The sequence below is a fragment of the Dama dama genome, chromosome 17 (assembly GCF_033118175.1).
Source record: "Dama dama isolate Ldn47 chromosome 17, ASM3311817v1, whole genome shotgun sequence".
Taxonomy (NCBI): domain Eukaryota; kingdom Metazoa; phylum Chordata; class Mammalia; order Artiodactyla; family Cervidae; genus Dama; species Dama dama.
This window is the reverse complement of record NC_083697.1, coordinates 18009026-18024640: the sequence shown is the minus strand read 5'-3', so window position 1 is coordinate 18024640 and position 15615 is coordinate 18009026. Positions and strand designations below refer to the sequence as shown.

At 38.3% G+C, this 15615-nt stretch overlaps 1 protein-coding gene across 2 annotated transcripts in view; it reads right to left on the bottom strand.

Annotated features, from left to right (window-relative positions):
* The window catches only part of LOC133071876 (bifunctional heparan sulfate N-deacetylase/N-sulfotransferase 4), a 255396-nt gene that overhangs the window by 30457 nt on the left and 209324 nt on the right, over positions 1-15615 (bottom strand). For both annotated transcript variants that reach the window (XM_061164723.1, XM_061164724.1), the window contains exon 6: positions 10936-11118. In XM_061164723.1, the coding sequence (XP_061020706.1) occupies positions 10936-11118 (183 nt within the window). The remainder of the gene's footprint in view (positions 1-10935; positions 11119-15615) is intronic.

Sequence of the window (15615 nt, the reverse complement as noted above, 5' to 3'; positions counted from 1 at the left end):
TTCCTCTAAATTTGAATATAGCCAAATATACCTGATAAAGAAACAGCTTGGAGTTTCTTCAGGCAAACTTGAAGCTATAGGCTATTATACCTAATGATGCAAAGATTCCTATATAATCCTAATTTAGTTTATTTTTGGATATTCTTTCTTCACATTGTATTGTATTTAAACATAATCTAGGTACATTTACTGCTTGCTCAGATGGTTTTTTTAAATGCAATTTAATTTTAATTTATTTTTAAAAAAGCTTTTAATTTTGTATTGGGGTATAACCAATTAACAATGTTATGGTAGTTTCAGCTGAACAGCAAAGGGACTCAGCATACATATACCTGTATCCATTCTCCCCCAAATTCTCCTCTCATCCTATTTTGGGATATTCTTGCTATTTGGCTACTGCAACTCATCCAATTCATTATGTTAGCACTTGTTGTCATTCAGGGCTCAACTCAAGTATCACCCCAAGCAAGAGGCCTTCCCTGATGACTAGAGCCAAAGCACTTCCTCCCTTTTCTGTCTCTCTGTAAGAGCTTCCTGTCATATTTCCTTCACTGCATTTTAGTACCCAGAATTCTTTAATTCAAGTGTGTGTTTCTAGCAATAGTATGTAATATGCCTACTAATAGTTGGTTATATTTCCAATAATTACATTCGACTAGAATGTAAGTTCTCTGAGGAGGAGACTTCTGTCTTCTTGATTGCTGTACTCTAATACATAAGAACTGCTTGAAAATTATGGATTGAATGATTGATTAACTGTGATAGGATGGGCGCCATAAACATTTGTTATAAGCGTAGGCAGGTTTTGATACATGTTCAAAAGCTAATGTAATATAAACTGTGTAGATATTTTACTTCTCAAACAACCACAAAAAAATTCAGTCACTGATGATGTTCTTCATGGTGGCCCCGGAAGCTATTTCTTGCTATTTACTCACATGGTCACTGTAGAGTTTAATCTTTATTTTCCTCGTTATTATCATTTAACTGCATCATTTGCAAAGAAATTTAGCTTTCTACTATATTTTAGACATTAAGCAATAGGAAAGCAGTGTCAATTACCTATTCTTATTGCATTTCACTCAACAAAGAACAAATCTCAGAATGGGTGTTCCGTTCATTTGCTCAAATGGTTTCCTTACACTTATAAAGTGGATGAGCAAACTGATTATTTCAGTGCCACTGTTGAAAGTCAAAATCTTTTGTGAGACCTCTCTTGGTTCTGCATGTTTGACTAAACCTCTTTTCTTCTTTATCACAATATACATGGCTTTGCCATTCAAATTTCTGCATGCAAAACTGGTGAAACAAACTTTCACAGAAATGGGCAGATTGATCATGTAAGACTTGGAAAGAGCTTGACTCTCACACACAGAACATGGATTAAACACTCATGTTGGTGGACAAAGACCACTAGTCATTTTAGTTGTACTTTCCCAGGAAATTACACTGATGGGAGTAAAGTATAAAATAAAATTACCTGGTGTTAAGGTGGGCTTTCCTGGTGGCTCAGAAGCTAAAGAATCTGCCTGTAATGCAGGAGACCCAAGTTCGATTCCTGGGTTGGGAAGATTCATTGGAGAAGGGAATGGCAACCCACCCCTGGAGAGTATTCTTGCCTGGAGAATTCCATGGGCAGAGGAGCCTGGCCGGCTATAGCCCATGGGGTCACAAAGACTTGGACACAACTGAGCTACCAACACAGTGGCACGCTGGCAAGATGTTACAATACTTGCTGTCCCAAATGTTTTTATTATTAGTTCAATTTATACTACTTCAGTTTTTCCTGTAGGTACCTTATAATTGGTGGCATTTGTATACATCGGTCTGGACAGGCTTTATTTCTAACTGCATTCCTTCTATGTTAGACCATTTTAGGGCTATTGGGATGCCCATATTTCTTCTTTCATCTCTTTTCTTTGTATGTTCCTTCTTGTCTCTGTTAATCACAGCTTTAGTAACAGGATGTTTGCATTTCTTATTTTATATTCTGAAAATGTTTCTTTAGACTTTTCCTACTCTGAGTCTCCTTTTATTGTCTGAATAACAGCTAACATAATTTCTAACTTTTATTGATCACCGTCTATATTCCAGGCACTTGCTTGATATAGATTATTTCTAATCCTCAAAGCAACCTGGCAAGACAGATATTATTATCCCTTCTTTATAGCCAAGGAAGCTGAGATGCAAGGTGTTTTATTTAGGTCTTGCTGAAGGTGACACAGGACATTAGTTTCAGATTTGAAATCCAAAGCTGGGGTTGTCTCTGCAGTTAAATTGCATGTGTGCGTGTGTGTGTGTGTGTGTGAGAGAGAGAGAGAGAGAGAGAGAGAAGGGATGCAGGGGGAGAAGATTCTACAATGATTATAACAAAAGGGGTGCATTTGCATGCACTTTCTCATACTTTGTGCCATTGCTATTTTAATTCTAAAGATCAGAAACTTATAAAGCAATTATATCCCTATCTGCTTGTTCCCTACATATCTGAAACTGTTACACACTGTAATTTTCTGTTTTTAGTATCTAGCATTATAGATATGCTGAAACTTTGGAAAAATACTCAGTTAAAGCTGCTTTAGGCAGTGTATATGATAATAGTGCCAGCGTAGTGAAAATGCATGCAACTATCTCTTACACAGGTAAACGGGATGCAGGTAGATTTTGTACATGGAATATATGATGAGTTGAGGCAGATTTACTTTTTGGTAGATATAGGTAGAGTGGACACAAGATTCCCTGAGATGATTAACCAGGCTTAGAAAGGGCAGTAAATTCTGATGAAATCACGTTATTAAGAAGGGTATGAGCACTCAGATTTTCCTTCTCTAATTAAGTAAAAATTTCAAATTTACTATCAAGCTAGAGACACATACTTTAAAAAAGTCACACCACTGTCCTGATCCTGAAATTCATGTTTTATAGAATGATGAAAATAACTTTTGCTCTCATTAGATCTGGTTATTCCAACCTACCTGCCTTTCCTCTACTAACAATTTGTTCTGCTCACCGCTTCTCCACATCCTTCCCTGCGAAGGACACTGTGGAATTATCAGTTGGACTGATTATCCTCTCTCAGGTCATGTTTCTTTTCTAGATAACTAGGGGATCTCTAGACCTTAATAGCCGAAACATTAAAATTGTTCAGTGCTCATGGTAGAAGGATTATTTTGTTAATTGGAAAAATTTCCAGGTTATTGGTTTTCTCTCCATTCCCTATGCTTGCTTTCTGCTATTCTGACCTCATTGTTTAAAGGAGAATGCTACAAAAGGTATTTCTGTTTTTCAAGTTCTTCTGCTCCCTCCCATCTTGGTGTGTTGTTTTAAATTTTATTCTGCTTACTAAGCTTTGCCATATGCACATCTTTAAAGAAAATTCTTTTCCAAATCTGCATTATACAAGCTGGTGACTTTCACTATTTTGTCTCTCAAAGTCATTTAAGCCTAATACAATCCATGTACACTGATGAAGAATTTTAATAGGTTAAGGATGTGTATCCTCAGTGCTTCAGCCAGCAAATCCTTAAGGAGAAACTCTGAGATGCACACCGTCTTTGCAAAGACTCGATTCTACCTGCACATCACATAAGCCAGGGAGTCCATCAGCTCCTTGGAAAAGCTTTTCCTTCCTGTGTGCACTGATCCATAATGAATGCCCTCTGCACAGAACTCCCATGTAATAGTCTGATTCTTGTTCAGAAAACTTTTCTACCAAAGTACTCGGATTTGTGCCTGCATGCTAAGTCGCTTCAGCTGTATCCGACTCTTTGCGGCCCTATGGACTGTAGCCCGCCAAAGTTCTCTGTCCAGGGGCTTCTTCAGGCGAGAATAGAGTGGGTTGCCGTATCCTCCTCCAGAGGATCTTCCTGACCCAGGGATTGAACCCAGGTGGGTTCTTTCCCACTAGCGCCACCTGGGAAGCCCAGTCTGACTTACAGAGGTGCGTGAATGCCAGCCTCTGAGGGTGGGATCGGTGAAGAGGCCTGTGGATCCTGGTAATAGTGCCGCAAGAATTGTTTAAGCACAAAATACCTCTGATTTATCCTAAACACCTGTGCATTCGTCACCAAAATACATCATCTTTATTCAGTAAATTCACACTATTTGTATTTTCCCATGAAATATTCTCAAAAGTGTGGTTGACCCCAGGGGAAAGTGACAAGTTTACTCTGTAGCTCTGAGTATCTTCAAACATGACTATGCACTCTTGCATACAATACCTTATATTACTATTTATGGTTTTGTGAATATACTCTCAGGGAATCTGGATACCAACTCAATGGAAGAAACTGTATTGTAAACTCTTAATAGGTTGGTCTCATATAATGTTTCACTTATAGCATATTAAAGTTATCAGACATTTCTGCAGGGCACACACAAAAAATTCAGTTTCTATTGTTATACTTGGATTAGGGGTTCAAAATAGTTATCTTCTGATGATTTTGATTCATCAAGTATGAAAGTATTTTATATATATATATATATATATATATATATATATATATATTTTTTTGCTATCTTCAAGTAGTTTTTCCATGATGAAACCTTAGTAAGGTACTTGTGTGGAGAATTTGACACCTGACAAGATTGTATTTGCAACTGATTGATGGGAAAAGGAAAATCCATGACTTATGTCACCATTTCTGGATGTCAGAATGTCTGACAGCTTTGTGTAATCAAAATAGTGAAATGGCTCATGGTAAACTAAAGAACTAAAATAAAAGAATTAAAATCATGAGGAATTACCTGAGGATTTCAGAAGAATTTCTGAAAGGTTTAAATACTATTCTGAATTAAGAAGAGAATTGTAATACATAAATAACACATGAATCCACGTGGTGATTAGGAAAAATGTATCAAATGTTGATGAAGTTTGTGCCTCTGCTCTGAGCATGAAGTGATAAAAGTTGTTCTGGCTATTTCACTGGAAAGGCTAAAAGATGAATAAGTGGAAGTGAAGACTATGAAATTATAGAACTCTTATTTCCCCAGCTATGGGGATGATTACTTATATATCAGAGTTCCTTTAATCTCAGGGTCTCACCTACAAACAATTTCTAACACTTTTTCTTTGAAGGTCTCACTTTCCACCTCCCCACAGCCATGAAGCTACTCAGGGCTTCCCTCTCTCATATCTAGATTATTACCTAACTTCAGCTTCTCCCTGTTCTCATTTGTCACAGTAAAACACAAACAAACAAACAAAAACTTCTGGTATAATCTTTTTTGGCCAACACTGAAAAATGTATTTCACGCTCATCTTCAGAACACGCTTGTTGCCTATTAAACCCAAGTTACTCTGACAGCTCACAAAGCTTTCCTGACTGGCTCGCATGTGCTCCTCAGAGTCATGTCCCATTATATGCCCTCTCTACCAAGAAACAAGTGTGCCACTGTTATTGCTTTTTTGCACACAAAAACACACACCCTCTGTGTTTGCTTGTACATTTGTGAGATTTTAATGACAGTAGCTAATGGTACTATGCTAGGTTCTCGAAGAAGGCAATGGCACCCCACTGCAGTACTCTTGCCTGGAAAATCCCATGGATGGAGGAGCCTGGTAGGCTGCAGTCCATGGGGTCACTAAGAGTCGGACACAACTGAGCGACTTCACATTTCACTTTCATGCATTGGAGAAGGAAATGGCAACCCACTCCGGTGTTCTTGCCTGGAAAATCCCAGGGACGGGGGAGCCTGCTGGGCTGCCATCTATGGGGTCGTGCAGAGTCAGACACGACTGAAGCGACTTAGCAGCAGCAGCATGCTGGGTTCTAGATTACGAACATCTTATTACTTAAGGTTTGCATGAGCTGATATATGACAAGCACAAGTGTCTGCAATACCATATAGGAAATGCAATAATAGAGTCATAAATAAGGTATAGAGTGAAAAAAAGGGGAAAAATATGAAGACAAATTTATGATGTCATTTTGTTCACATAACCAGGAGTATAATGGTTTGTAAATTCCATGAATGCAAAGACCTTTCTTTTTATTATACAGGTATTTCAAAAGCATTTTTTGCGTAAATTCACACTGAGTACTCCATCCTGTGCTTCTGAGGTCACAAGGTATTCCTGATTTTTTGTTCTACATAGACAGTCAATGATAGAAGTGTATTTATTATTCTAAACATAAAACTACCATCTTGGTGTGGTTGGGACTAAACTGGAGTTCCAGGAATAATAAGGCAACTTGAGCTTCAGTTCTGACTTGTCCCTAACAAGTCAAGTAACTTAGAACAAGACATTGTACCTCCTCAGGTGTCTAAAATGAATAGGTTGAGCTAGATGCCCTACTGCCTCCTGCTATTACAATCCCTAATCCTCCGTGTCGGCACCAACTCACAGAATCTACAGTGTTTGTATCACTAGACCATGTGATTTGTTTATGTCATAGACATTCAGATCTCATCATTTCCAAGCGGGAGTGAGATGATTTCCCAGCGAGAATCTACCAAGGTGCTAATTCCCTAAGGTTAGCACCCTGTGGCTTTGTTCCCCTATTTCTTTACTCTTAGAGACACTGGACTAGAAAGAGAGGAGCTGCAGCTCTTTGAGCATTCCCTTGGTCACACAGGCGAGCAGGAATCCACATCACGCTTGGCACGTTTATTGATAGTGAGACCCTGGAGTGACTGACTGGCGATTGAGACTGAGCTAAGCTGACAGCTTGAGAGCTTAAAAGCATCGATTAGTGAATGTGCAATGATCTGACCTTCCAACTGCCTCCATATTGGAGCTTTGGTTTCTATAATGGGAGTTTAAAAAAAAAAAAAAAGAGGAAACCTTATTCTTTTATGCTTTATAGTCATTATTCCACCCAAACAAAAAGGGGCATGAATTAATAGACACCCATGTTTTAAGAATCTTCCACACCAGGGACTACACAGAGGAGGATGTGCTCTAGGGATAGAGCTCATGTGTGCTCAGTACATATTTTCACGTTAAACTGCCTGGGAATCCACTTCCAGTGAAGGGAGAACATTCTGTGTTGTACTTTCGCTGCTGGCCATCGATAGATATTCATATTGCACTTTTTAATTAGGTGACAAAGACATTTTCACATATATGTTAGTTGGTGCTAATGAAAATCTACATAAGGAACCAAAGGAAATTAAATAGCTGTTAAGATTATCATTTTGCACATTTTCTTTTTATTTGTGACAATAAAAAAGTGTGAATTGAAAAGGAAAAGGAAAGATAACAGTTGGCTTTTTCAAAGTGAAATGCACTAAACAAAAAAGCATGTTTATAATAAATATAATACAGTATCTGCAACATTTAATTTAGAGAATGTATAGTAGTGACAGAGACACGTAATATTAATTGGTCTTATCTCCGTAGGGTTGTGATGAATGGACTGTAAAACCTTTCATTAGTGTTGGTTATGCTTACATGTAGGGCTTCCTTTGTGGCTCAGGTAGTAAAGAATCTGCCTGCAATGCGGGAGACCTGGGTTCAATCCCTGGAGAAGGGAATGGCTACCCACTCCACTATTCTTGTCTGGAACATTCCATGGACAGAGTAATCTGACAGGCTACAATCCACGGGCTTACAAAGAGTCAGACATGACTGAGTGACACTTTCAATTTCATGATTATATATATTTTGTAAAATTAAATTGATGCTGTATAAAGGACACAAATATAATGCTTATAGCCATTTTGTTTGCTTGCTATTATAAACATGAAATGAAAAGAGGAGAAAATCCTTTGCAGTTTTCTGGCTTCCCTGGTGGTTCAGATGGTAAAGTGTCTGCCTGCAATGCAGAAGACCTGGATTTGATCCCTGGGTCAGGAATATCTTCCTGGAGAAGGAAACAGCAACCCACTCCAGTACTCTTGCCTGGAAAATTCCATGGATGGAGGAGCCTTGTAGGCTACAGCCCATGGGGTCGCAAAGAGTTGGACATGACTGAGCAACTTCACTGGTTCACTGGGTATTCTTTATGACTGGAAAAGTTTTGCTTCAATAAGTCTTTGGTTCTCAAAATCTCATATATGTGAATAATTCCCTGTTCAACTTAACTGCAATTCTGCTTACTAGTCCTTGTTTTCTTTCTTAAATACATTTGGGAACATATGGCACGTTAGTTAATAAGAAATGTTTACAACTTCATTTTTCAGTTAAAAGTAACCATATAAATAATATAATTCATGTAATGAAACAGGAGACTTTTAGTAAACATTTACTCTTGAGTATTACGGGCTTCCCTGGTGGCTCAGACAGTAAAGCGTCTGACGACAATGTGGGAGACCTGGGTTCGATCCCTGGGTCAGGAAGATCCCCTGGAGAAGGAAATGGCAGCCCACTCCAGTACTCTTGCCTGGAAAATCCCATGGACGGAGGAGCCTGGTGGGCTACAGTCCATGGGGTCACAAAGAGTCGGACACGCCTGAGCAACTCCACTTTCCATTTTTTCCACATTATTTAAATACTCTTATAATAAGCTATGCTTTGATAATAGAAATATAAATGAAAACAGCAACTTAAATTTGTGAACTATCTGATGCCTTTTCTGATTAATTATATCATTTATTAAGAACTCCCTAGGAATTTACCTCTATGATGCTATTAAAAATTATAACAGTCACACGCACAAATGTCTTTTTTTCTTTGTGTATGCATATGTTCTTGTGTCTTCCAAAGTGATGCAGTTCTCTAAAGAATAATGCTATTTTCTTTTTCTAATTTTCATTTATACCCCTATTCAACAAGCACAGTATTTCATATCTAACATGTGATCATCAAATTTAAAACCATCATATTGACCAAATCTTATTGGAGCTGACGTGTTTTTGATTATGCTCATTTCCAAAGAAAACAAGTAGTGTCACTGAGAAGGAAAACTATCAATGAACACAATTATTTATTTTTAAAAACTCATAAAGCATTAAGATGTATAAATTTTTCATTTAAAAAAGCATTTTTTTCCCCTTTGAAGATAGTAGAGTTTGGGGCCACTGACTCATTTTTTAGATCATCTATCACCTTGGTTAAGTTGGCTACTTTTTATTGTTCCTATACCATGAATTATAGATATCTTATAAATAAAAATATGTGAGAAAAGAATTGATTTACTATCAATGATTTATCAATTTTATAAGTATGTGAGCACTTTTAACTACCATTTATGGGACACAAGGTTTTGCCTTTATGAAATTCAACGTCTATGTATTATGACTATACACACTATAAAAACTATGTCTTTGTCTACTTAATATATACACCAAACTGCTGAATAAATCATTAAAATAAAGTATGACTTACAGTAGCTGTTTAAAACAGACTTTAAAATATGTAACAGTGAATAAAAATAACAAGAAAATGTTCCATTGACTTTGAGAGAAAGCACTACATTTTATTCTTCTTTGAATTTTCTAGAGCTATTAGCCTTGTCTTATACATAGGAGATGCTCAATAAACATGGAGGATTTTTTTTTTTTTCTTACCATATAGACACAGAAGGGCATGTAACATGAATTATGGAATAAAGAGAAACACAAGAGAGGGAGAGGAAATGGTAAAAAAAAGTCTGTTTCACAGTGATTTCTCATTAATGAGGATGCTACTCCTCTACTGACTACTTAGCAGGGGACCATCTGATCTGCTCTCTGCAGTCAACTTATTGATTGCGTGGGTCAATGTAATCTGATGCATAAAGAACCAAGAAAGTAGAAGGTAGCATTTTCCTAGATAAATGGTAAGAAGCAGCTAGTTTACATTTTCATGCCCTGAGGCTTAGTGGCTCCCACATAAAGCTGAATTAAAATTGACAATTTTTTACCAATAGTTCTGACCTAGTGCAAGACTGGTTTTAAAAACCATGAAGACATATTAAAGATAGAATCTGTATGAGCTTGAAGTAAAACTTGCCTTTCCTTTTTTATTTAGACTATCTGTGTTGTACACATACATATCAAGGTCTAGTTATAGGCATTTAGATGATGGTGGCCCTTGATTTCTGTCTTGCTAGACATGTGCTCTGTGTGATCAGATGCTCAGTTGTGTCCGACTCTTTGCAACCCTATCCATGGACTTCTACCAGGCTCTTCTGTCCATGGGATTTTCCCAGCAACAATGCTGGAGTGGGTTGCCCTTTCCTCCTCCGGGGATCTTCCCAACCCAGGGATCAGCCCATGTCTCCTGTGGCACCTGCATTGCAGACAGGTTCTTTTCTGCTGAGCCACTTGGGAAGCCCATCTTCTTAGATGATGAGTCCCCAGAACCAAGGTCACCTCCAAAGCTGACTAAGCCCCTTTGTAACTGTTACCAAAAGCCCCCTCGTAATCACTAACAAGCTCCCTGATTCCCAGTTAGGCAAAGATGCCCACTCCAGTAAACACCCTCTAGCACCCCCAACCAATCACCTAATGCAAACCATCCAGCAGGAATTTCCTTTGTCTTGAGGCTATAAAAATTGGTTATTAACTCACTAAAATGGTTGACTATCCCTGGCCTGTCAGGAGGTGTTGGCCCACTGCGCTCACAGTGCCCACTTTATCTCTGCTGTTTTTTCTTAATAAACTTCCTGCTTTCTGAAATGCTCTGTTTGGAAATTCTTTCCGAACCTGCACTCAGACTGCCTCAACACTAGATACCTAACACCTAACCGGTTTCCTGCTAGTCAGTGGTCCCGCTAAACTCAAGTCAAAACGATCAGCTCTAAGAAAATACCAACAATGAAACAATATCCTCTAGGCAAAGCTTCCAAACCAACTGACTAACAAACAAAACCTCAGAAAAACAAACCCCAAATGCAAATACGTAATCCACAAAACACAAAGCATTATTGAAGAGAATAAAACTACTGGATAAAAAAGAAGTTTGTGTTAAATGCCAGCTATAGTACTTCCAGCAGAGTTCCCAACATCAATTCAGTGCTCACAAATTGCTAGTTTTTTTCTTTCACCCCAGGAGAGAATGTTCAGTGTTACCTGCCAGAGAGGATCTTTTTGCTCAGGGAAGAGGTCAAAGTACTTGTGTGCTAGTTGCACTGGAGGCAGAGTTTGCAATTTCAGGTTGGTCCAGCTCTGAACGAAGTTGGCCAGGTTCACAAAGGTGTACAACCCTAGGCGGTCATTCCCATAGTTTGATAAATGGGTCATGAAAATGCTGATCTGAAAAATAAAAATGACCAGAAATATCATATGCATATGCTCAAAAGTGGCATGGAAGCTCTAAGAAGAACTTCACCTAAACATGGAATTTTATGAGAAGTACAATTATCATTTTAGGTGGCATTAGGGTAGTAGTCCCGCCCTCCACATTCATATGTTGAAACTGTAGCTCCCAAAGTGACTGTATTCAGAGGTAGATTCTTTAGGGGGGTAATTCAGCTTAAATGAAGTCGTAAGGATCCTAACCTGATGGTCTGGTAGCCTTATAAGTAAACAGATACCACAGTGCATTCCCCCCCCGCCCCCTTTCCTTTTCTCTTTCTGTCACTCCCTTTCTCTCCTTCCCTCCTGCAATGCACAGAGGAGAGGCCAATTGGGAACACAGCCAGAAGGTGGCTGTCTTTAAGTCAGGCTGCTGCTGCTGCTGCTAAGTCGCTTCAGTCATGGCCAACTCTGTGCGATCCCATAGACGGCAGCCCACCGGCTCCCCCGTCCCTGGGATTCTCCAGGCAAGAACACTGGAGTGGGTTGCCATCTCCTTCTCCAGTGCATGAAAGTGAAAAGTGAAAGTGAAGCCTCTCAGTCCAGTCGTGTCTGACTCTTAGTGACCCCATGGACCGCAGCCTACCAGGCTCCTCTGTCCATGGGATTTTCCAGGCAAGAGGACTGGAGTGGGGTGCCATTGCCTTCTCCATTTTAAGTCAGGAAGAAACTGAATTTTCTGGCACCTCCATCATGGACTTGTAACTTCAAAAACTGAGAAAATAAATGTATGCTGTTTAAATTACCCAATCTGTGATGTCTTGTTATGGCAGTTTGCAAAGACTAATACTGGTAGAAAGTCACACATCTGATTTTTATTTCAAAGTCACTCTTAAACTCACTCTAAAAATAAAAATTGAAATTGGGATAGGCCAAACTCATTGTTCATTAAAAGTATAGTGTTACTTTACATTTTAGCTTTTTCCCCATTGCAGAATCAACACTATCAAATTCAATAATCTAATAACTTCTAGACTAGCAAAGAACCAGAATCATACCACTTTTAAAATTAAACAATTCTTTCAGAACTTTTTTAGTTTATATATGTATATGGGTTGAAATGAAATCAAACTTAAGAAAACTTGTCTTTTTGTGGTCTAATGAGGAATTTTTACTGCAATAAAGAAGCCATTAATGTTTGCATAGCCACTGATTGCCTTTAGCCAACTACTCTTCCATACTTACTACTTTTTTATAATTTTTCCTACCTCAGGATTAACTTTAAATATATTGTAGCATTTGGGTATTGTGGATGAGAGTCTAGAAAAAGTAAAAATCTAGATTGATTGCTCTTGAGAGAGCAACAAAAATTTGAATGTGATTAATGATATAATCTTATATACAACTCATCAAGGATTGCAGCTGGAATGAAAACAAAGTACCAAATAAAAGAGAACTTGCATAATCTTGGTCTAAACTGAAGAAATTACAAATGCAACTCATTAAAAAGGGAGCTCATCATTTTCCACCATAGGCAATACTTGTACTTGCTCCTCTACCTCAAATATACATACAAGCATTTAAAAAATACATTTTATTATTTACTATTTACATATATAAATATTTTGGAACAACTAATACAATTATTTCATTAACTTCATGAGAAAAGTAAGAGTAATATCATGTAGGGAAGACATCTTTCACCTTAAAAATAGCAGAGCTTTATTAGGTTACTATCTAAAATATGAGTTACTATCTAACTCAATGAAACAATGAGCCATGCCATGTAGGGCCACCCAAGACTGATGGGCTGTGGTGGAGAGGTCTGACAAAACGTGGTCCACTGGAGAAGGGAATGACAAACCACTTCAGCATTCTTTCCTTGAGAACCCTAGGAACAGTATGGAAAAGCAAAAAGATGACACTGAATGATGAACTCCCAAGGTTGGTAAGGTGCCCAATATACTATTGGAGAAACAGCTCCAGAAAGAATGAAGAGGCTGAGCCAAAGCCAAAGCAAAGCCTAGCTGTGGATGTGACTGGTGATGGAAGTAAAGTCTGATGCTGTAAAGAGCAGTATTGCATAGGAACCTGGAATATTATGTCCATGAATCAAGGTAAATTAGAAGTGCTCAAATAGGAAATGGTAAGAGTGAACATCGACATTTCAGGAATCAGTGAACTGAAATCACCTGAAATGGGCGAATTTAATTTGATGATCATTATATTTACTACTGTGGACAAGAATCCCTTAGAAGAAATGGAATAGCCCTCATAGTCAACAAAAGAGTCCGAAATGCAGTACTTGGGTGCAATCTCAAAAACAACAGAATGTTCGTTTCCAAGGCAAGTACTCAATATCATAGTAATCCAAGTCTATGTTCCAACCACTAATGCCAAAGAAGTTGAAGTTGAAATGGTTCAATGAAGACCTACAAGACCTTCTAGAATTAAAACCAAAAAAGATGTCTTTTTCAACCGATATTAAGAAGAGGTGGCAAGAATATACAGAATTATACAAAAAAGATCTTCATGACCAAGATAGCCCTGATGGTGTGATCACTCACCTAGAGCCGGACATCCAGGAATGTGAAGTCTAGTGGGCCTTAGGAAGGTCACCACAAACAAAGCTAGTGGAGGGGAGGGAATTCTAGTTGAGCTTTTTCAAATTCTAAAAGATGATGCTGTTGCACTCAATATGCCAGTAAATTTGCACTCAAAAGATAAAGTGTTGCGCACAATATGCCAACAAATTTGCAAAACTCAGCAGTGGCCACAGGACTGGAAAAGGTCAGTTTTCATTCCAATCCCAAGGAAAGGCAGTGCCAAGAATTGTTCAAAGTACCGCACAGTTGCACTCATCCCACACTCTAGCAAAATAATGCTCAAAATTCTCCAAGCTAGACTTCAACAGTACATGAACTGAGAGCTTTCAGATGTTTAAGCTGGATTTAGAAAAGGCAGAGGAATCAGAGATCAAATTGCCAACATTCGTTGCATCATAGAAAAGCCAAGATAATTCCAGAAAAACATCTACTTCTGCTTCACCTACTATGTCATAGTTTTTGACTGTTTGGATCACAACAAACTGTGGAAAATTCTTCAAGAGGTGGGAATACCAGACCACATGACCTGCCTCCTGAGAAATCTGTATTCAAGTCAAGAAGCAAGAGTTAGAACAGGACATGGAACAACAGACTGTTTCCAAATTAAAAAAGGAGAATGTCAAACCCGTGTATTGTTACCTTGCATATTTAACTTATATGCAGAGTACATCATGTGAAATATTGGGCCTGATGAAGGACAAGCTAGAATCAAGATTGCCAGGAGAAATATCAATAAGCTGAGATATGCAGATGACGCCACCCTTATGGCAGAAAGTGAAGAAGAACTGAATAACCTCTTGATGAAAGTGAAAGAGGAGAGTGAAAAAACTGGCTTGAAACTCAGCATTCAAAAAACTAAGATCATAGCATCTGGTCACATCACTTCATGGTAAATAGATTGGGAAACAATGGAAACAGTGACAGACTTTACTTTTTTGGGCTCCAAAATCATTGCAGGTAATGACTGCAGCCATGAAATTAAAAGACACTTACTCCTTGGAAGAAAAGCTATGACCAACCTAGACAGCATATTAAAAAGCAGAGCCATTACTTTGCCAACAAAGGTCCATCTAGTCAAGGCTGTGGTTTTTCCAGTAGTCATGTATGAATGTGAGAGTTGGACCATAAGGAAAGCTGAGTGCTGAAGAATTAATGCTTTTGAACTGTGGTGTTGAAGAAGACTCTTGAGAGTCCCTTGAACTGCAAGGAGATCCAACTAGTCAATCCTAAAGGAAATCAGTCCTGAATATATTTTGGAAGGACTGATGTTGAAGCTCCAATAGTTTGGCCACCTGATGCGAAGAGCTGACTCATTAGAAAAGACCCTGATGCTGGGAAAGACTGAAGGTAAAAGGAGAAAGGGATGACAGAAGATGAGATGGTTGGTTGGCATCACCGGCTCAATGGACATTAGTTTGAGCAAGCTATGGGAGTTGTTGATGGACAGTGAACCTGGCATGCTGCAGTCCATGGGGTCACAAAGAGTTGGACACAACTGTATGCGTGAACTGAACTGACTGATCTAAAATATATGAAGAATTCAAACAACAATAACAAAACACCACAAAAGTCCAAACAACCCAATTAAAAAATGGGCAGTGGGTCTAAATAGACATTTTTTGGGGAAGAAGACTTATAGATAGTCAAGAAGCACATGAAAGAAAGCTTTACGTCATTATTAAGGACATGCACATCAAAACCACAATAAGATATCATCTCAAACCTGTCAGAATGACTATTACAAAAAAAGACAACAAATAACAAGTGTTGGATAGGATATGGAGAAAAGGGAATCCTCATGCTCTATTGCTAGGAATGTAAATTGGTGCAGCTATTGTGAAAAACAGTATGGAGGTTCTTCAAAAAATTAGAAAGATAACTACCATAATCCAGCAATTCTATTTTATGG